Here is a 23,111-nt window from a genome sequence, read left to right on the forward strand (position 1 = left end):
ATTATTTGATCACGTATAACATCGGATTCTTAAGATAATTGAGACGTTTGTGTTAAAACTAATTACCCTTGTTTCAAACTGTTATCTCTTATTGCTCAAAGTGATTCAATTAATCAATGGATTTTTTTTTATTGTTTACTCTATCAAGTTAATTAAATTATTATTAAGTATGTGGAAATTTTTTATTTCATTGATTAATTATTATGGAAAATTTTTAAATGATTGCAAGTGCTTTTTTTTATTTACTCTGTAAATAATCTTATGGAATAGAATAACATTATATATATTATATATATATATATATATATATAACATCTAGTGTTTCATGATATGACCTTTCGAGCTTTCTACAGAAGAGTTTGCAATGTATAAAATTACAATAATGATGATGATAATAATAAATATAAAATAATTTCCATATAATTATCAGAGCGGCAACACACTAATTAGATTTAAAAGATTTTTGTTAAATATCTCATAGTGATAATTAAATGTTTCCGTAAAAATCCTTTTACACCATATAAATTTGTGGATAATTTTTCTTCGACACGAATAATAATCGGCTTGTTATAATGTTGTACTTTCTCTCGATATTTTCGAACACATCAAAGTGTCCAATTGACGTCTTAAATACGTTATTATTTTCAAGCGCGATCTCTTCGATAAATGATATGTTAATAAATGTTTAAATAAAAATATGTGTATAAAATAAGACATCAACATTGATCATATCTTTAAGCAATCAAATTTGCACTTTTACAGTTAATTTCTTTATTGACAACCAGAGATCATTTTTTTAAATTTTTTTACTGATACAAATTTCGCGCGAAAATATGAAATTATTTTTTTACTTTCTTCAAATTATATATTGGTTTAAAAAATATAAAACTTTTTAAACAAACAAATAAATGTAGAACTCGAATCAAATAATTAAATAAATTTATATTTTTAATAACTGGGTCATAATCACGCAAATGTGCGTGTTATTTTTTTTTGGTAACTCGGCATAAAGACACGACAGTCAATATTTTTTGTAATAATTATTTTGGTCACGTTTAAAATTATTTTATTAATTATTAAAGAATAAACAAAATTTTCAAATTTCATAAATTATTTCACAAATAAAAAAGTAACTTTTGTTATATCATTCTAGCTGTCGTTGCCCTTTGATGTTTTTTTTTTCACTCATTAAAAAAAAAAATATTTATTCAGTTAACGTGCGAAAAAAAAAGTAATTATGATGATAATTGTATAACAATTACGTTTAAAAATTAATGAGATTTACCCTTTCATAGCGAACGTTGAATCCTAACGGTTTAAATTTAGCGGGAAATCCTTAGCGGGACGTCGTCGGGTGTGGTCACGATAATCTGCGCAAAAACTTAATAAATTAAATATAGTTTTGGTAGTAAAATAAATAATTACAATAATTATTAAAAGTTTGTACTTAAATTATTCAAATGTTCGGTCTCGTTATTCGGATCTTGGCACGGTAATTACTAGCGCTGCTATAATTTTCATGGAATTCTGCGTTAAAAAAAAATGACTTCATTACCTCAGGGTAGTTACACGTAGATATCTGAGACCGGTTAGTTTACCTGCCGAAGACGATCCACAGTGAGGTAGAATTCTTCCTCTTCTTCTTTCTCTTGGTCTCCGTCTGCGTTAACGCTTCTTCATATATTTTTTTCCATTCATGTATTTCTTCCTCAGCTTATTTTCATTTAACATGCGTTACCCGTTGTTGTACACCACACATGCATATACATTTATCGTGACGGTTTTCTGAGAGAATAAACTTACTGCTGGTTCGTCTCTCAATCCTTATGTCGGTTTTAACATCGTAATAACAAGTCGCACGCAACCCAAGCTATAAGCGTGTCTGGATATGTATGAATTGAAATGAATAATATAGTATATATGTAGATATTGATGGATACATAAAAGTAAAATAAGAAAAGAGGAAGTAAAGTGAAATTTTAAGAAAATTTACTCAGTAGTTTTTAGCAACGATGAGACACGCACGTGGATATTAATTTAAATAAATGTAATATTTATATATGTGTATGTATATATATAAAGTTAATAGTGAAAGAGGGAAGGCTAATGAGATGGTGACAAGAAAAGTTGCAACGCGTGGCTGCTCCTGGTACTCGTGACTGCCCGCGGTTACTGCAGATATTTTATTTCACTTATTTGCCGTGTTTGGTCTTTGGCTCGTTTGGTATTTTGTATATATAATATATATACACGTGTGTGCTCTTTCGACTATACGGGCATTGTGTGTGATAATACCCAAGTGAGCAGTATGTGCCCCATAGGGGGAATATTGAGAATCTACGGCAGACTATGGGTATACTGGAGATACTGCAGGCCAAGGTGCAGGAATGGCCCGATCGAACCCGGAAGAAGGATTTTAAATCCTTCTGTACGCGGACAAGCTTCTCTTCTCTTCTTCTTTATTCTCATTTTTTTAAATTTTATTATTCTTACACGCCATACATATTATACTTTACTCCTTTTCATTCTATCCACTTCATTTTTACATATATATGTACAACGTACTACATAAACTATAATAATAACAGCACATACTATTCAGTAACTCTCTCAGTATGAAGTATTCAGTCTCTTGTCTCATGTAGACAACTATTGCAGTCTAAATTACCTTTTGTTAACTTTGTTTTTTTTTTAAATGAAATTTAAAAGTTTGTCTGACTGATGAAACCTTTTTGTTAGACGCTTTTTGTTTTACTTAAAAAAAATAAACGTAATGGGAAAAGACTCCATATTTTTAATTAATAGTAAAAACTAATTGTCAATTTAAATTATTTTATCAACTAATTTCAATTAATTTATAAATTTATTTTACAGAGATAAGATTCCTTTTTTTTTTTTGCGAACCGGATTCTGGACTAGAGTGATATGCTTTTTATTCTGTAATCTATTTAACTTACGGAATTGAATTTAAAAAGTTAACACGTGCACCCAATTACATATTTAATGGTTCAAAGATAAATTAAATTTTTTTTAGCTTTCAAAGTGTCACATTACATTTTGTGATTCATTCTTCGCTCTATTGTTCAGATTGTCACGTTTTATACGGGCCCCCTCTCATTGTACACTATGATGTAATATTTTTAATGACATCAAATTTTAGTTACGAAAATTAATACTTAATTATTAAATTTACATACTATTATATGCAATTATTTTATTAAATTTATAATAATAGCATGTGTTCAAATAATTTTTTTTTTCCATTAAAAAAAAAAAATAAGTGTAGAAAATTTAAATAAATTTTCTATTTGATGTATTCGTTATTTTTATCATTTAAAAATAAATTATTCAAAGAAATTTATTTAAATATCGTGTCGAGAATACTTATGAAGGATTTGATTCTCAGTAAATAATAAATATACAAGACGCTAACAATTTAAAATTTTTTTTTAGAAAAAAGTCTTTCTATAAATTATTCAAATTTAAAAAAACAATTTATTATTTTTTACACAACTTTTATTTAATAATTATTGTAATAAAAAAATGTGGTACAATAATTTAAATAAAAGTTTAAATTAAAAACGATTGATTAAAAAAAATTAGTAACGGAATGCATCGAAATTGCATAGGGAGTTATTAATGTGGTATAATTAAAGTAATAAAATAAAGAATGTAATTATTAATTGGTTTCAGGATGACAAATCTTTGGTACCTGATGGTTGGCCGTTAACTCTGGCTGGTACCGGGCTGGTGTTACAGCTTGGAGAACTCGAAGCTTCCGCTCTGAGACACGGGGAATGTTATCTCTGCGTGCGAAGCAGTCGTCCAAGTGGTGGGGACACCAGCACCAGCAGCAGCAACAGCACCAGTGTCGTCGTCGTCAACAACGAGACTACTAAGAATAACGAGGGACAGCTGGAAAGGATCATCGATATCGTCGAGGTTGCACATGGCTTAGTTTCACGTTTCATTTATTTCACAGAATCACCCATTAACATACACATCACATATTTATAATAAATATCACATCTCAATTTCAATAATATACATCATCAAATATACATTAACTCGATTAAATTAACCAGCATACACTGAGCGAATAAAATACTTTGGCAAGAGAATATTTGGTAAATATGTCGAAGCTAGCCTCCATATATTTTTAATAGGCAACTATTTAGTATTATACATTAAGTAAAAGACCTAGAACCCGATCAGGGAACTGGTACCCGATCACTCATGAGTACTAGTTCCTGACCGGTTACTGGGTTTCTTATCTTATCACTTTTGGATAAATTTGTACCCAGTATACCAACAGACTCATCAGTAAAACTGATGTTGATATACTTGGACTTAGACTTCTTTACTAGTACGACCCGAACCACATTTCATGTATTACGCGTCTATATGGTGATAAATAAATATATTATTTATCAGTGTATGCATATATATTTATATTTATGTATATTATCAATTACAGATTGCTTTAATTTGGAGATCGTCGATGCGCTCCCCAGGAATCCTCGGTTGGGAGCGCGAAGACGATTTTATGGATTGGCGAGATACGAAAGAGCATAACCATAACCATAACCATCATCAACAAACTGGTTCATCATCAACACGCCGTAGACGAAGTAAATCTAAAGAAGAATTATCTTCTCGAGCTAAAGATTCTTCTCCAGCATCATCATCGTCTTCACAACATCATCCTCATTATAATAATCACCACAATAATAATAATTCAAATGTGTTTTCGCCTCTACGAGTTCCTTCGGAGCATCCTGGTATCCCGGGAGCTGAAGAAGAAGAAGAGCTCCTCCCTAAGCTCCCGGCAATGAGACTAGATCAACGGCATACTAATCTGCACAAAGAAGAAGCCAAGATTGCAATAGACGATTTAATACGACCCAGTTGTCTTGAGTCAGTTATTAATAATCGGCATCAGGAATTATCCGGAGATAATTATTCACGTGATCTGATAAATCATCATGAAGAAGAGTTGGCAAATCTCATTGGAACATTGCTGGTAACTGTTGAGCGTAAAATTGAACGAGTTAATCTCGATGATCTCGTGTTTCCTTGTCCCGCGTGTCGAAATATCGACACAGATGATCCTCTGCTGGGTTGCAAGTGCGCCGGACCAGAAGAATGTACTAACCAACACGGTGATAATGATACCTGCAATTGCGGTGATATTGTTGATAATTGTCACAGCTTTGAAGTAGCCGGAATAAAACACATTGACAGTGACGATGAGGAAGAAGTGCGGATGGGCTTTGGTGAGTTTCAAACAAACTTTTGATTATCAAAAGAAAAAAACAAATTAATTATTTTATTTCACTTTACTTTGCATGAGAATAACCTGACGACAGGTATAAAGTGACAATGGACCGGAAGTTAACCGAGTTTCATGCGTTTCCGGTTTCTCGACATACCTCTTTATACATTTAACTATTTTTTTTACCTGCTACACCAGTTATTCAGTAAACAGAGTTATTAAGCTAAAAAATAAAAGAATGTCTTTAATTTCATTAAAATTTTTATACAACTTCTGTACATTTTTTTTATCAGTACGCGGTATCAGCGAGAAATGAATTAAAGTGAATGAGAGGTATCGATTGAAGAGTCGCGTGTGCCTGTTGGCTCGTTGCAAATGCACATGGTATTTCTGTTTAAATTGTTGGTGGGAACGCCCCGGCAATTACGCGAGTCGGATTTTCTTAAAAGAGAAAGATAGAAATAAATAAATAAATAAATAAAGAGAAAGACCAGCTGCTGTTGGTGCACTGCCTGCCAGGCGATTCCTGTTGCCATTCAACGGGTGGTCCTCCCATTCTCTCCTTTTCTTTACTCACTTATAACTAAACCTATAGCTGTCTTAAACTCAATCCTATATGTGCAGCGAACACCATCCTATAAACTTGGTGTTCTGTCAAGGTAAAGATTGCTATGCGAATACATACATATATATCTATACATGATATGCGTATACATATTAATGTTGATGTACACCAGCACAGTTAGATCCAGCTGGTTTCCACTTGTCAGTTTCCAGTTTCCATTTGAGAGTTTAATCACTTCCGCCCTTCAGGCTACACTTTACCCTCATTCCGCGCAACTTATGCATACTACATTATCATTCAGATTGTTCAAATGCTTCAAGATTACTTTTCATTTTTATAATGATTTTTAAAAACTCTTAAACTTGTTTTTTCATCATCACCATCAACATACTCATCATCATCATTATTATTATTATTATTATTATTATTATTATTTTATTTTATTGTAGGTGCGAAAAGACGTGCTGAAGATGAAGTATCAGCACCGAGAAGCATTCATGATCTTCCAGAACGTGTTCTCAGCTGTCTACGGTTACCAGGTGATTCAAACATCTTCATTTTCATTTTTATTTAACGCTTTTATATACTACAGCCGAGTGTCAATTGATTGATGTACTGTCGGGTAATTTTTAAAATAAAAATAACAATAAAAATAAAAATATATATGGATAGCACGTGCGAGCAATATCTGCAGCTTCTTTTCCCATTAGATCGCGCATATATATAATAATATCTTTAGGCACGTCAGGGTATTACCTACTTACCGCAATCGTGATCTTGCTCGCGTGGACGTACGCGCCTTTATTGCAACGAGAAACGACGAGGATGATGAAGAAGAAATAGAAGAAGAAGAAAACGAAGAGAGTAACCAAGGCGGCGTGTCAATAAAGTCGAATTCAGGATGTGACCCTGATCCCATAGACATCACAAGCAAACTGTACGGCTGTGCCGTATACTTTACTGATTTTTTTACTTTTTTTTTTGACGTTCATCGATAATGCACTCGCTCAGCTACTACCGCAGCATAACTATATACTGTGTTTACTATTACTTTTATATATATAATAAGAGAAAGACAATCTTGATGCATACACATACTTACAATACTTTAAGTCTCTTTATTACAATGTTTCTGTTATTTATTTTTCAGGATATGCGGACGATGCTAGTGGAAGACTTGTACTTGAGTTTGAAAATGCCTGTGCTAATGCTAAAGAAAAGATATGCCCGAGGGAAATAGCTTCTTACTTGCTCTATCTTTCACGGCTTCACAGGTAAATATTCAAATTTTAAACTTCCCGCTTAAAAATTTAAAATTAAAAAAAAAGAGAAGTTATTGGTTTCGGTCAGAATTTTGAAAATCGAGTTTTCATCAGATCTCGATGTTTTGAGATCTTAGAAAGTTATTCTGACAATTTTTTAATGAACGTCCGCGTGCGTGTGTATGTAAGCTTTTTTTCTTGTACGATATCTTTGGAACAGAATTGGAACAGGATAGTTTACGAGTTATATGAAAAATAAAAATAAAAAACTCATAAATCAATTGCCCGATTTGCCTCAAAATGTAATCAGTTCAAAGTCCTAGTGAGGTCTTTCGATTGCCGCCAAAACTTTCGAACCAGTTGATTAATTCCAAAGAATTCCATACGACAAAAATTATTTTTTTTGTCTAACAGTTTTTTGAGCTCGAAAATTTACAAGTCCGTTAGCTCGAAAACATCAAAAAGTTTTGGGGTTCTTCCACAGAGTCAAAAGTTTTCCGGATTTTTTTTTTACACAATCATTTATGTCATCTAATATTTTTATAACAAAATTAAATTTAATTACCAGCTCCGATCGTACGAAGAATGGATGGACGCTAGTGATTCGTGGTGACAATCATGAGGACTTTGATACCCTAGATCGTGCGCTGATGTTGATACAGGGCAGAGTTAACGTTCGACAAGCTCTTCTGTTGCAAAACGACTGCTCGGACTCTTCAACGGCAGCAATCGCAACAGCAACAACAACAACAACAGACTCCCAATTTCCCCGCAGTCGTGTTAAGGTAATAAAACGTTTGCAATTGATAAAGAGCTAAAGTACAAAAGACCGTACAGTATTATAAATCGATGTTAATAATGAGTCATTATTATTGCTAACGAAAACATACGAAGGATAATTGGCCTTTCTATTGTGAATTTCTGTAGCTATTCAATGAGCTCTGTATTTCCATTTATTTCCCCTCTATAAAACTTACTTACAACTACCGATGCCTACTGTACTATATAATTTTTTTTTATATTATTATACTCTTCAATTACCCACCGCCCTATTCTCGCAATTTGTATGTACATATATGTATATATATGTATATTAAATTAACTCATGTAAATGTAGCCCTCAAAAGAGAAAAGCATAATAATGATATCAGTGTTCACATAGACTTTAATGTAATATACAGACTTACGATGCGTGTAGTATTCGATAAATTGATAATATAATTGATCCTTTTATACATTGTATAGATAACAAGCGTGGATGATGCAACTATTGATCGACGTATTCCTCGACGAAAAGACCAGGATTACGAGCAACAAGATTGGATTGCTTTTTATAAGGTAAAGTAAAATACTAATTCCATCAAAAAGACTATTCAGTAGAAACAAATGGGATTTAAAGTTTTATTTCTATTTATATTTTAGGAATACGACAGCGTAATGTCAGATTGGCAAGCTTATGGCCGTCAGTTGGTATTAGAAATGACCGAGTTGAAAGACTCCGCGAATGTCGGTAGCTCATTAACACCCTTGAGTCGTTTGTTGAATGAAGCGACGTCTCGGCGAACCTCAAGAGAAGCTACCGCGTGTTTAGCGGTTCTGGAGGAACGTGCGAAGAATCTTTCACACCTGGACTACGTCACGCAAGCGATCCAACGAGCAAAACGGCTGATGGAGGAAGTAGGAAACGCAGCGACACGATTGGAAAACAGTTTTGAGTCCCGTCGGACGACGATAAGAAACTTTGCCGTGTTACGGAGCATCGAGGAGCAAGCTCGCGAGGTAAAGATCTTGGGGATTTATAATCCAATCTTGTTTAGATATAAATTGTGAATATAGAAAAGGCTGGAGTCCATCGTGTGAGAAAGCCTTCGCTCTCTTTGTCCGCAATTGCGATCCCCATGAGAGAACGTGTCTCTCTAAGAGAGTATGCATGGAACAACAGCAACAACAGCAATAGCTACAACATGTACACGTAAAAGAAAGAAAGAAAGAAAGAAGGCGAGTGGACTCTGTTGGAAAGCAGAGTCAACGTGCTTATATACTTAGCTATACCCTGATACTATTGTTGTACCTGAACGTTAATGCAAATAAGCGCGAAGCAACGGCTGGAGTCTCTTTTCTCTGTATATATGCCGGCATCATGACGCCTTATAGGTACTGCAGTAGCTGAGTAACAACGAAAGAGACCTTTTGCTGTTTAGTTGCCGTTAACATCTCAGCTCCATGACTACCTCTTGTCCTCTTGTATGTTGACTAGAAAATGTGCGCGTAAAATATGTACACACGACAAAGTAAACGAGACAACAACGACTGGGACGTGAACAGCAGCAACGACAACAGCTACGACTATGGCTACAGTAGACTAAAACCCGTCACGTATGAATGCCCACATTGTCTATTAATTGGATGATAGAATATACACGATATAGATTCAAGATTGCGTATGTAAAAAATTTTAAATTAAAAATCTCCATTCTGTAATTTGTAGCGAGTGATTAATGTGAGTTGTCGGTGTATCGCAATAATTAAACGATATACTTTTCAGATCTCATTCTCTGGATCATTGAATATAATTTAAAATCTTAAGTATATATTATTAAAAAAAATATTAAAATATTTAGTCCCATTGTCGTGGCGCGATAAGACGCCTGGAATCACGAGTCTGTGTACATTATATTCATTGTTGACGGTAGATTGTTATGCAGTCTACTCTAAGAGACAACGAGTACAAAGAAAGAGATTGGCTGCTGTTGCTGTTGCTTTTGCTGTTGGAGGTGGTCGCGCGATTCCTAAACCGATATTGCATATAAATAAGCTGGTCACACGACAACTCTTGCGAAAGTATACAATATATGTATATTTATATGGAGAGAGAGATTTAGTTATTTATATATTTATATATATATAATTCTAGGTGTACAATAGCTGAGTAAGGGGTGATTTTATTATTGCATTCTCACAATAACTCCAGTACCAAATACCGTACGGTTAAGTGGTAAAAGTGAGCAAGAAGAATCCGGCTTTAAATTATAACATTTTTTTTATCCGATAAATTTTTTTTCATCATCGGTTATCTTTTTAAAAGTTAATAAATCATTAATTATGAGGACGGTAGGACAGGTTCTTGACACGCGGCCCAGTGACCCGAATAAACCCTCTAGTTTAATATAATTTTTGAGCAACTTTGGAATAACCCTGGGGGCTCACGCGGCCTCGTATAATAATGTCCCGACACATGAAGAACAAGCCAAAGAAGAAGATGATGCTTTTTTATTTTTCGGTACCGTGATCCAATTGCTAAAGCGAAAACGAGAAAACGAGAGCGTGGGCTTCCCTTCCAGATGAATGATATCCATCCCAAACGAGGAATGAAGAAAAATTCAATCCAATTTTATATTATTATTATACCTTTTTTTACCACTGATGCGCTTCGCTTTAAATCTTTCTTTCACTTCTTTTTCATTATTATTTTTACTTTAAAAATTTCATTTTATTTTTATCTCATCTTAATGTTATTTTTTTTTTTTATTTACTTTCTTCTCGTAATATTACAGGTACTTTCGTGGCTTTGCAAGAAAGGAGAGGACATTCTTACAAAGCACGCAAGACATGCGGCCACAACCCTCGCGACCGCACGATTACATGAACGAGACTTTGAAAAATTTTATTTTGCATCCATGGTAAGTTTTTATTTTATTTATTTAATTAAAGAACGTCCTGGCGGTTTTTAAAATAATCAAAAAGCTTTATTACATTTAAATTTACAATTTAAATAATTATATTTCTAACCAGACATTAAATTATTTATTTAAAATAAATTTACAATTTTCTTATTTACTTTTTTTAAAAATAAATAATTATTTAAAGTTCTTACACATAAAAGTTATGATTGCTAATTTTAAAGTTCATTAAATTTTTTATTAAATAATAATAATTTTATTTTTAAAACGCTAAGACGTCCTTAAATTATTTTTAAAAATACAATTTAAATTAATTTGAAACCTACATTACCAACAATCCTCATAATAATACTCTATTATACCGACCATAAATCACATCCTTGCGTAATCCCTGTGATTCCCATCGGTTTAAAATTCAAAGACCTTGTATGCAATAACGCATAACGTAATTACTATTCAAATAATACACGAGCAAAGAGCGTGCGAAAAATAAAATTTTACTGCTTCGAAAAGAGGGGAGATGTAGATAAAAAAAATAATAGCAGTAATAATATGAAAAAAAAAAAAGCTCTGTAATTGGAAATTTAAATTGTACTTTTGAAACTGCTTTGAAGTTGTAAATTAAAATAGGTATGTTTGAAAAAAGTATAGTGATTGTTTGAAAATTTATATTGATGAAGGGTGTAGTTGAGAGAAAGGTTTGAAAGACTGGAAGTAAGTTTGGTAATTGCTATAGTTCTTGAATTAGGTACGTACTTGTACCAGTTTAAATAATCGATACTGCCGGGTTATTTCTAGTCTTTTATTGCCACACATATGTTCCAATTGCACTTTTTAGTTTTTTTTTATATTACTTATATCTACATTATTCATATATATGTGATATATGTAGACAGATAAAAATTTATTAACGTAGGAAATATTTTTCATTATGAATTTAAAAAAAAAATCTTTTTTTTTAAATTCATGTGTAAAAAATCTTTTATTTCTGTGTTCATATCAGCTGCCCAATTTCAAAACACAGTAAGGAACAAATTTTTCAAATTTGATTTGCTATTATTTTTTATTCCAGAGTTTTGTTAACATGATCATATATATATTTCAAAAATTTTATTTTTATCAGATACTGTGTTTTGAAATTGGACAGCCATATATTGATTACAGTCTATATAATTGTCATTATTTAGTAAATATTTGCTATTAAAAATCCAGATATCACCCAAGTCCCTAAGTGTTGATATTTTTAGTATTTACCAAAGCTTGAGTTCTTAACGGATAATTTAATTATTTATTGCGCAATGATTGAACAAAATAAGATAAAGATTTAGATGACAAGGAAAACCTTGGCGTGTCCTGAGACGTTTAAGCCGACACAACGACCGGCCGGATTACGTTTGTTCTGGTGACCCTATTACGTGCGTTAGCACATTGAACGTGTCGTGGGTGTGTCGGAACATGCCACGGAAGCTAAAATGTTAACTTATTTTTGTTACTTTTTTTATATTGATCAAATAACGTTAGTTAATCGTTAAAAATCACAATCATGCGGCATATTAAGTAATAATAGATTATTTGTCCTGTAATTTGATCCTATGTGGAATAAAATTATTTTTGCTGTCTATTTTACTTGATAATGATCGTTATTTATTTTATTGTATTTAATTGAGTATTCTTATAGAGATTTGAAAGCTGACGAAATAAATAGTTTATATAATTATAAATTTAGTAGTTATGAAATTTATTCTAATTACAAAGTATAAATAGTTTTGTTTTTAAGGCAAAGAAAAAGCGATTTAAATGAGCGCATTGGGTTATCGATTTAACATGTTACCGTGTCAGATAAAACTCTTTTTTTTTATGCTTTAAATATATTAGCAGTAAAAAATAATGCCGTATAATTTTCATAAAAATATATGAATACTTTTTTTTAAATTTAAAAAAAAGTTATTTTGTTATCAACTTAACAAACATACACATACAAAGTTTATTTTCTTTATTAATGTGAGACTCATTTTTAAATATTTGATCAAGATTAGAATTATAAATTCTAATCTCTGTAAATAAATAATTTAAAAATTTTCTTTTACTTTTACGGTGACTTCATTTTTAGAATTTTAAAATTTAATAAAAAATTACAGACTGGTACTAAAGACCATGGAATAAATTTTGAAAATAATTTCATAAAAATGGGGATTTTTTTTAATTTAAAAAAGACATAATTTCGACATCAGTTTAGAATAAAATTTTTTTTGTTATCAGTAGGGTCAAGATTTTTGCCTTAAATTTGAAATGAATCGTTCAAATGTTTGATATTCCGGCGAAAATATTGATTTTATAGAAAAAGTTTTTAAACAAAAGTTGTAAGAAATTTAATTTTCGAAAAAAAATGTCTCTTATGATTTTTTTATACGACCGATATTTTCACCGTAATTACAAAATTAAGATTCATAATGAATGATTCAAATTTTTGTTAATTATGAAAATCTTAATTTTGAGATTACGATGAAAATATTGGTCTTAAGAAAAAATTATAAAGACATTTTTTTTGCAAAATTTAATTTTGAACAACTTTTACTTGAAAAATTTTTCTACACGACCAATATTTTTGCCGTAATATCAAAAATTTGACATCATTAATTATTAATTGTCTATTTTTTAATTAAAAAAAAAATCCTGGCCTTAGTTATCAGTTTGAAATTTTTTTCAAATATTTGTTAAATATTAAAAAAATAAATTCTAATCTTCACAAATAGACGATAAAAAATGTTTTCCATTCACTTTTTCGGTGACTTTTATAAAACTATTTGTAAACTTTCAAATAAACAAACAAAAAACTAAACTTTGAATTTAAATGCAAACACAATGAAAACAAAAAGCATTTTGCTGTAAGTATTGACCTTCTAAAAGTAATTAACTCTTTAACTCCGATCTTGACAAATCTCACATGTGATAACAATTAACTGGTTTTTCCACTTAACTTTAAAAACATCATTTGTCCGTTTCTGGTATATGAGTTTCCGTAAATTCAAAGAATCTCACTACACTCGTTTTATTTAAATACATTACTTCTCATACATGTCATGATCGTTTTATTTTATGTTAAATCTGTATTAAAAAAAAAAAAAAAAAAAAAAAAAAAATATGAAACAAGAAGAGAAAAAGAGTGACATAAAATTAATATTCGTAAAGCGAAGGTAGAACATAAGTAACTGGTGAAGAACCGTCTAGTCATCATTCAGCCGCGTTCTTTCACGCACGTATCGTTTACAACTTATGCGTACAAATTAGTGGAAAGGTTAACTGTATCCCTGTTTTATAAATAATATCATGTTTTGTCATATTATTGCGCTGTTTCATTTTTTATATTTATCTTGCTGAGAATTTTTTCTTTTTTTTTATAAATATTTTATTAACTTGTTACCCAGCAATACTACTAAATTCATCAAAACCGTTTTCTTCCATATATATATATTTTATATATAAATGTATTACATAAAACTCCTATTTTTTCCCACGTTATATTTTTATAATAAATATCTCGATATATAAAATACAATAAATAGAAAAATCATAAGAGTAATATATACTTCTAATATATAAGTCTTGTATACACATACTTATATATATATGTCATACGTATTAAGAGGGGAACTTTTTTCTTTATCATACTCAAGTTGGCGAACGGTACTATCCTCGTTGCACTTGCGCAGTAAATGGAAACTGATTACGTTTTTCTCATAAATGAATGAAAATTTTTGAAAAATGAAAACGTACACAGAAAAAATTATTTTAAAATTATAATTTTAAATTATAACCCGGTCATAAATTTTTAAAGTTCAAATATTAATTTTTTCTGCATAGACCATAAATTTCAATATTTATTTTATTATTATTTCTATTTAGAATGATAGTATATTTACTGATCACTTTATCATTATATTACTTGTCGGTTCTCAATTTATATATTTTTTTCCGTGTAGATTTCTAGATTATATATAATCTATAGAGTAATGTATAGAACCTTGTTCTTAATTTTGCGTTTAAATTTGTTTAAAAAAAAACTTCGACAAAAATTACTACACAGAAAAAAAAATTTTATGGCGCGAAATTTGTTTTCGTTTTAAGAAAAGTTTTTCTCTCCCACAAAATTTTTCACATTACGAATTGAAAACAAAAAAATTTCTTAGGGAGAGACAAATTTTTCCCGCCAATAAATTCTTTTCAAATCCTTAGAAAATTTTGTTTTCAATTCAGTATTAGAAATTTTTTTTGCTCCAAGAAATTCTTTTTTTCTGTGTCGACCGAACTTTTAATCTTTCAAATTAACGATATGTATGCACTCTGTACCTCATACTCATATTTATTTATTCATATTACCCGAGATCGAAATCCAGCCTTCAGGTTTACAAGTAATTAATGAAAGGAGTGCCTTTCAAAGTAATCTGTACATGCGTTCACTTATTTTTCACGCCTACCGATCTTGCTAAATTGACACGCGATGCCACGTGACCATATATATAAATACACATATAACATTTATCAGACATACTTTTAATTTAAATTATTTACTTTATAAATTATTATTTTGTTTAATTAATTTACCGTCATTACTGGGTTTGAAGGCAACTTTTTTAAATAAATAGAACCTGAGAGGATTTAAGTTGAGAAATAAATTTTTATTTTAAATATTAAAGATCTTGTTTATTTATTTATAATTTAAATTATAAAAGATTGAGATAGATAGCTCGTTAAAAGAGAAATAAAAATAAATCTTGGTAAGAGTTTTGCTACATAACAAATCGGCCCGCGTTATAATTAATAATAAATATGCGCATACTTTTTATAATTGTCGATTTAATTCTTGATATGAAAATTAATCCACTTAGATAAGTTATATATATTTGCACTAATTATTTTTAATCTGAACAAGTTATACAATTTTTAAATATAGTTTGTAAAAAAAAAAATGATAATTATATACATAAAATAATTGTTTCGTAGAAAATTGTTGTGTTTTTTTAGTTTCGGTAATAAATCTCGCTATTTTTATCAGTGATGTTAAAAGCGTCAGCTTTTAATTTTATGGTAAAAATATTTTTCGAAAAATTTTGTTCCTTAAATAATTAAATTTTTAAATTTACTTTAAATTCTCGGTAAATTTATTATTAAAAAAAATAAAAGAAAAATGAAGAAGTAAAATTTTGAAATTTTAGTTTTTTTTCTCATTAAAATAACAAACTAAAATAAAAGCCTTTTAATTTAAATAAACAAACAATGAAACTGCATAAAAAAATCAATAGATTTTTTATATTCATTTCTCAAAATTGATTTTCTATAAATATAACATTTTATGAGTGTAATGTCAGTGAACTTTCGTGCGCGGTTAACATTCCAATTCCAGTCTTCTAGTCTGGGGTAAAAGGACAAACTTGATATATATATAAAACTTTTTTTTTATTCTTTAACAAACAACTTGTGCAGCAATGCACGCTCGATTGCTACTTTTTCTCCAATCTAGGAAATCTACTGGAGAAATTTATCCACCTCAAAAGCACTTAAAACTTCTTTACGATTATTAAACAAAAGATAAACTTTCCTCTATATGCTAATAAAAATTTAACGACCAATCTTTTCATCCAACAATTATTAAACTCTTATTATATTATTAATAAATGAAAAAAAAAAATTGAAAAAAAATTTTCCAATTGCAACAGTCTACTGACCCACTTGTTTTATTTTGCATAAAAAATTTTACCCGCGATCGCGATGTTAAAAAGCAAAATTTTGAAATAAAAAAAATAATAAAATTATTATCATGACAGTAACTTATTTAATTAGCTAATTGCTATCTACATAAAATATATATAGTATTTTATGAAATTAAAAATTAATATATTAATTTTTTTAATTATAATTTTAAAATAATTAATTATCAAAATTTGAAATTAAATTAATTTTTTCTCTATATATATCTGATCGGATTATAAATTTATCAGGAGTATTTTAATAAATAAATTATTATTGTTATTTATATGTTTTATATATCAGAGAATATTGATTTTAAACTTTAGTATTGAAAGTCAGAAATATGAAACATAAATCTGATTAATTTATTAACTTATTTATATATTAATTTAAATTTTCGAGTCATATATTAAATTTAAATATAAATATATTTTATTCTACTCCAACAATAATTAATTTTTAATTATTTATGTCAATGATATCAATTTTACTAGTGACAATTATTTTAAAACCATCAATAATTCAAATTTTTTTTTTGCCGCTCATTTTTAAATTTTAAAATTCTTTAAATTTAAACTCCTGACTAATAAATTTCTAATCATCAAGAATTAATTACAATTCAAAAATTCTCTAATTAAAATTCAAGTCAATATCTAATTACCTAGAGTATATATTTCTAATTACTTATATTGTCGTTTCATATAAAAAATATATTTGAATTTTTTGAATACTAAAAAAATTGATATCAATTTAAAATTAATTATTTTAATTGAATTTCAGTAATTATTTGTTTTAATAAATAAAAATCTAATAGTGTATGATTAAAGTAGATAAAGAGAACAGTTCAATTTCAGTAATTGAACAAATATAAGTGGTTGGAATGATTATTATTATAAAATCATTAAACGATTGAGAGAAATGCGCATATCATAAAATATTGAAAGCAGGAAAACTATTAACATTCTTGTTTATAATTTTTAATAGTTCATTTATAAATTACTAGATTAGCAAATGATATTTTTTCCCCGAGATTAATATTAAATTAATAAAATCCATAGAGAATAGAAAATAGCAGGAGTGAAAGGGTAAAGGGGGAGAATTATCGGCTGTATTATTACATTGGGAGTAATGTATGTACTAAGTGTTATATACTTTTATATGTATATTTATACATATATATACGTACATTACACATAGTAGACTGACGGTGGAATCGAATTGAACGAATCGACTTACAAGTTAGTAAAGCGGGGAACGTAAAACGCACACGGCATTGGAGCCTCGGTACGATCCCGGCAGTAGGCCAACAGCGTTCGTACCGAACTCTTCCATTCCATTATATTCTATTCGTATCTATGTGTTTATTTTCAAATTATACTACTCATTTTTTAAATTAATTAATAGTAATTATTTAAACTTAGCTGTCAAAAATTTATGACACGTGTCTTAAAAAATTGTCAATTTTTTTTTTAATACAAAAAATAAAAATTCATTGTATATAAGAAATTTTTAGTGTAAGATTTTGAATGTTAAATTTAAATTTAAATTTAAATTTTGATAAAAAATAAAAAAATAAAATGGAGTAAATTTTTTGAAAATATTTGAAATGAATTAGAAGTGAAGAAGATAAAACACGATGACCTGTAACTGATGACTTTCCAAAGGGAGAACATTACTTTCACTTTCGTTAGAGTGCCGGTGATCTATTAGAATTCAAAAGATTAATAACAATAACAGTAATCATAAGTGAAGAAAATAAAAAAGAACTTGAAAGAGAATGTGGCAAATATTGAATAATAAAATGTAATAGACATAAGCAATGTGATTAGAATTCTGAATGTTGATAACAGAGGAAGAGAGTGATAATAACGGCAGCTGCCGTTTACTTTCATTTCGTCGTAAATCTGAAATAATAAGTGATGATGATGTTACTGACGGGACAAGTCACGTGGACGTGTCAATGCGTTTTATTGAAATTCCATCCGCGAGGTATGAGGTCGAAGAGGCTGCACGACGTTCCCGTGCGAAAAAAAAAAATTCATTGACCAAAAGAAATAAATTACTAAGATCGTCGTCAATTGGGTTACCGGTAGACGTAAAAAGTACTTCGATATTTATTAAACTATTTCCGGATAGATTAAAAAGAGTATTGACATCACACATGAGTTACGATGAGTCTTACGATGTAGTTGATGACAGTATTGTTCCGTTGAAGTATAAAACAAAATTAGACAAACACGGAGATTGTGATTTGGTATTTAGTGATGATAAGTACAGAGTTGACAGTAAAAAATTGACAGACAGCAGTAATGGTTACGGTGAAGATGAAAATGACTATTCTTCACCGTGTGTCCTTCTTGGTCTTCGACCCCTAGAGGTTGATGCACCTAGTGCTGTCACGGTGACCCCAAGCCAGTCGACGCCCCCGCCATTTCTACCACCGCGTAGGATCAGTGAAAAATGTACAAGAAGAGACCGGGAACGCGCGAGAATTCTCAAGAGACGCAGGATCAATCTCAGATCAACGTCTGAGCCTGTGAGTTTCCATCCATATTTTTTTTTTTAATTATAAATTACAAAAATTTTCAGGACTTAATTTAATTTTTGAAATTATGTCAAATCTATAAGATTGTTATAAAAAATATATGAGCTTACGTAAAAGCACTTTTAAGGTATTCGACCTGGATTCCCAGCCTATGTATACATATGTAATATATATATGTATATCAAGTTTATTTTATATAATGTATTTTTTTTTAATGAGAAACAATTAGCTAGGAATAGTTTGTAAGAATAAAAGGGAAGAGTTGTCTTTGAAAACCATTCTCGGTATATTTGCTCCAAGGCATGCAATATGACGAGGCATAAATTTTTATTTCCTTTTTTAATTATTGTTGCACCACTTTTGTCTTGTATTTTGTTTTTAATTTTTACTCCTCCTATTTGACCGCAAATTATTTACTAACAATTTTAATATTTGTTATTAAAAATAATTAATATGACAATAAAATGTCATTGACTTCATCATAAATTTTTAAAATAATAATAAATAATGATATAGTATTAATATGTTGAAAAAAAATTATTTATGTAAACGTGGGTGCGATAAATAATGACGTTAAAAAAAAAATAAATAATAATCGTAAATACCGCGAACTAGATTCAAATATACCTTATATTTGTAAAAAGGTTTACATAAAAAAAAAAAATTTCTATAAAAAATATAAGGTCTCCACTTGGCACGGGCATAAAATATTTTAAGAAACAAATAGATGTATAATAAAAAAAGAGATAAAAATAAATATTATCTTTGGTAATGACGTCAATATATTTTCATTGAAAACAAAATAAAATAATGAATCAAATAAATTTTTTAGTATATATATCTATATATAATAATAAGACGATGTAAACTCAAGTAATTGTAATTGTTCTTGAGTCCGTAGAAGGTAATTTTTTTCTTTACAACACGAGCATGACTTGTAACTACTTGCATAACGAAAATTATATGCTCTGCTTGTTGACACGTCATTAATTAACGTGCATTTTTTATCTGTCATCATATACATATATCATACTACGAAAAGTCTCCAAGTAATTCGAGTTTTAAATAATTATACCAAGTACATAAAATAAAGGTGGTAATGTGGATGCTAAGACTTTGGCATGCGCATATTTCAGTGCATATTCTTGTGAACAATCCAGTATATATATTTTTTATATACATCTTTGCAGCATAGCGCACGACTGGCGTTTAGCTATTTCAAGGTAACGGCGTTGGCGCCTGGAGTTCACGCCCTCGTGCGTTTATGCGAGCACAAGAATAAAAGGATAAAGCAAACCAGCAGTACCAGGGTATGGGTATGGTACATAAAATACAAAAGGCATAAGAGTAAAAAGAGAAACGAGAAAATCCAGACTCAACAGCAGATGCCGTATATGCATTACAACGAGCAAGTAATGCTCATACCAATTGTTTGAACCCAGCAGTGAATGGCGTTAAATTCTTTGTAAAAAAAAAAAATATATATATATATATAACATCGCCATTTGGTCTACTGTCTACTGTCTGCTGATTCTTTGAAAAATTAACAATCGTTGATTACAAAGTATGCATCCTCTTCCTGGCTTCCAGAATCTAAAAATGATTTTTTTATTATCTTAAGTCTGTAGATGATAATCATACGGTAAAGATGATGATGATGATGACGATGACTTAAGAAATTTAAAAATTAATTTAAATGAAAGCATAAGTGTAAGTACATGCAGTAAGAGTATGTACAACTTTCTTGACTCGCATTCCGTTCTGGTCAGCAACCTGGCTCACGGCGACTGCCTCCTCCACCTTTTGCATTAGCTCGTAAGGCCTTACGGGCCCTCTTCTACTCTGTACCACTCGAGAGTGTGCCCAGCAAGCACGTTGTTAAGACTCGATAGTATATATTTATGTATATATATATGACCCGGCTTGATGAAAGTAAGAACGGGTTTGGGTTGTTGAAATAAATAAACACAACTGATGGCTGTACGATGTATGAGAAAGCCATGTGGCGGAAGATCAATGAGGACTCAAGCATGTAATGACCTATCCAATTGTCCATGACCATCCCCCATATATATTTTTCCTTTTGTTATTTTTTTTTTTAGTATATACTTAACAATTATGCACTTTATCTATTGTTAGTTCTACGTATGTAATTACTATATATGTGAACTGTGTTAATTACAGAGACATCTGGACAAGGGCAGTGATCTAGCAGAGGCAGCGGGTACCAGTGGACTCGGTGATTTAGCGCATTCTTTGAAGGAACACTTGCGAGACTTTGGCAGCAGATTGGAGGATCGTCGCGAGCACTTGGAAGACACTTCAAGATGTTGTTTGCTCCAAGACCAGGCTCTAGAGTGGGCGCACGAGATGAAAGTAGCCGCAGAACACGGCGGAAGAGTTCGCGGATTTCGCAGGCATCCAATGCCAGCAGAGCATCTCGATGAAATGATGAGTTTAGCTGATAAGCTTGGCAATGAAGCTCTTATCGAACAATGCAAGAGTATAAGAAATAAATGTCTCGAGTTATCGGAGCTGAGAAGCAATTCAGCGCCAGAGAGCCCATCGCTCAGACGGTCTTTTGCAGCAGCTTCCGAGTCGACGGCTGAATATAATTCTTGGGATGATGACAGTAATCCTGGCAGTTGTCCGACAGATAATAGCCCAGCTACGGGTGAAACACGTCCGCAGCTGGATAATATTGCTGAGACGGGTGAAAATAACCAACCGGATCTTGATACACCGCCGAGAAGTCCACCCAGAAGTCCTGCTGGTCGGAGACTTAATAAACCGCCGGTTAACTCTCATCTTCAGAGGTCGCCAAGTATCGCTCCCGCTGGAATGAAAGCTAAAAAGTATTTATTGTTATTCTGTTCACTTTTATTTTAATCATAGATAAAAATTTTTTTACTTTCCTCGAAATTTAAAAAGAATTCGTCGTTGATATAAATTATTAATTACCTTTGTTTGTAGATAAAATTAAAATTTATTTATCATTAATTAATTGGAATTTGAATCACAATTATTTTTAGTCACTTAAATTATTAAAAAATAATTGAAGTTTTTTTTTTTTTTTTTTTTTTTTTTTTTTTTTTTTTTTTTTCAAAAATTAGTGATTTGTTAAAAAATTTTTCATCATTTTGATACCCGGGAGCTGTAAGGGTGCGTTAAAATTTTTTTTTTGCCAGAAATTTATGTTCTGTCATGTCTAACAATTTTATGAGCTCGAGAAAAAATTTTTTTTCATTCGCTTTTATGTGCTAGAGTTTCTCCAGAAGACTTGCCTGATACTCCCAAGGTCTCCGAACATTCAACGGATGCTTTAATTTTGAAAAAACCGATAGAAAATCTAGACTCAGCTCCCTGAGCTCGAAAATTGCGGGAAGTTTTGAAATTTTTAGCAGAATCAACCGTTTTAGATTTTTATTCTTGTAAAAGATTTGTTTAAAAAAATTCGACAATTGTTAATTGTCTCCTAACTTCAGGATCATAAAATATATCCTTAGTGTTCCCTGGAACACTAGGAGAATATAAAAAAAAATTAAAAATTTTCAAACTAATAGAAGGAAATTTATCAAGACATAAATAATTTTTTTACCCACTCGTATATTTTTTCAATATCTTTTACTAGGATACGCCCTCTGACTTGTAACGCGATATATTTTCAATTAGTTACACAGTATTCTAATTAATATAATTAAATTTCAATGACAATTATCCTTTAAAAAAAATTAATAATGCAGTCTACTATACATTATAATTATTATTTAATTGCAGAACAATTTTGCTGATCATGCGAGAGATGATACAAACAGAAAGAGATTATGTCAAGTCTTTAGAATATATAATTGAGGTATTTATAGCAAATATTATTATTTTTACAGCAACAAATATGTTTTCATAATAATTATTATTATCATTTTGAAAATATTTAACAAACTTATAATGTATCCAGTCTTAATTTATTTTAAAAAATACTAAGATAACTTTCTTTGATGATTCTTGATTTAAAATTTATCTTTCAAATATTTATTTAAAG

General features: G+C 30.2%; 1 protein-coding gene across 1 annotated transcript in view; it reads left to right on the plus strand.

Moving 5' to 3' along the window:
- The window catches only part of LOC103572630 (uncharacterized), a 47,875-nt gene that overhangs the window by 19,737 nt on the left and 5,027 nt on the right, over positions 1–23,111 (plus strand). The window contains exons 4-13 of the mRNA XM_008551308.3: positions 3,694–3,942; positions 4,478–5,276; positions 6,290–6,379; positions 6,991–7,114; positions 7,671–7,887; positions 8,348–8,440; positions 8,525–8,881; positions 10,657–10,782; positions 21,257–21,927; positions 22,850–22,925. Coding sequence (XP_008549530.1) covers positions 3,694–3,942; positions 4,478–5,276; positions 6,290–6,379; positions 6,991–7,114; positions 7,671–7,887; positions 8,348–8,440; positions 8,525–8,881; positions 10,657–10,782; positions 21,257–21,927; positions 22,850–22,925 — 2,802 coding nt within the window. The remainder of the gene's footprint in view (positions 1–3,693; positions 3,943–4,477; positions 5,277–6,289; positions 6,380–6,990; positions 7,115–7,670; positions 7,888–8,347; positions 8,441–8,524; positions 8,882–10,656; positions 10,783–21,256; positions 21,928–22,849; positions 22,926–23,111) is intronic.

Source organism: Microplitis demolitor, chromosome 6 (genome assembly GCF_026212275.2).
Source record: "Microplitis demolitor isolate Queensland-Clemson2020A chromosome 6, iyMicDemo2.1a, whole genome shotgun sequence".
NCBI classification, from domain to species: Eukaryota; Metazoa; Arthropoda; class Insecta; order Hymenoptera; family Braconidae; genus Microplitis; species Microplitis demolitor.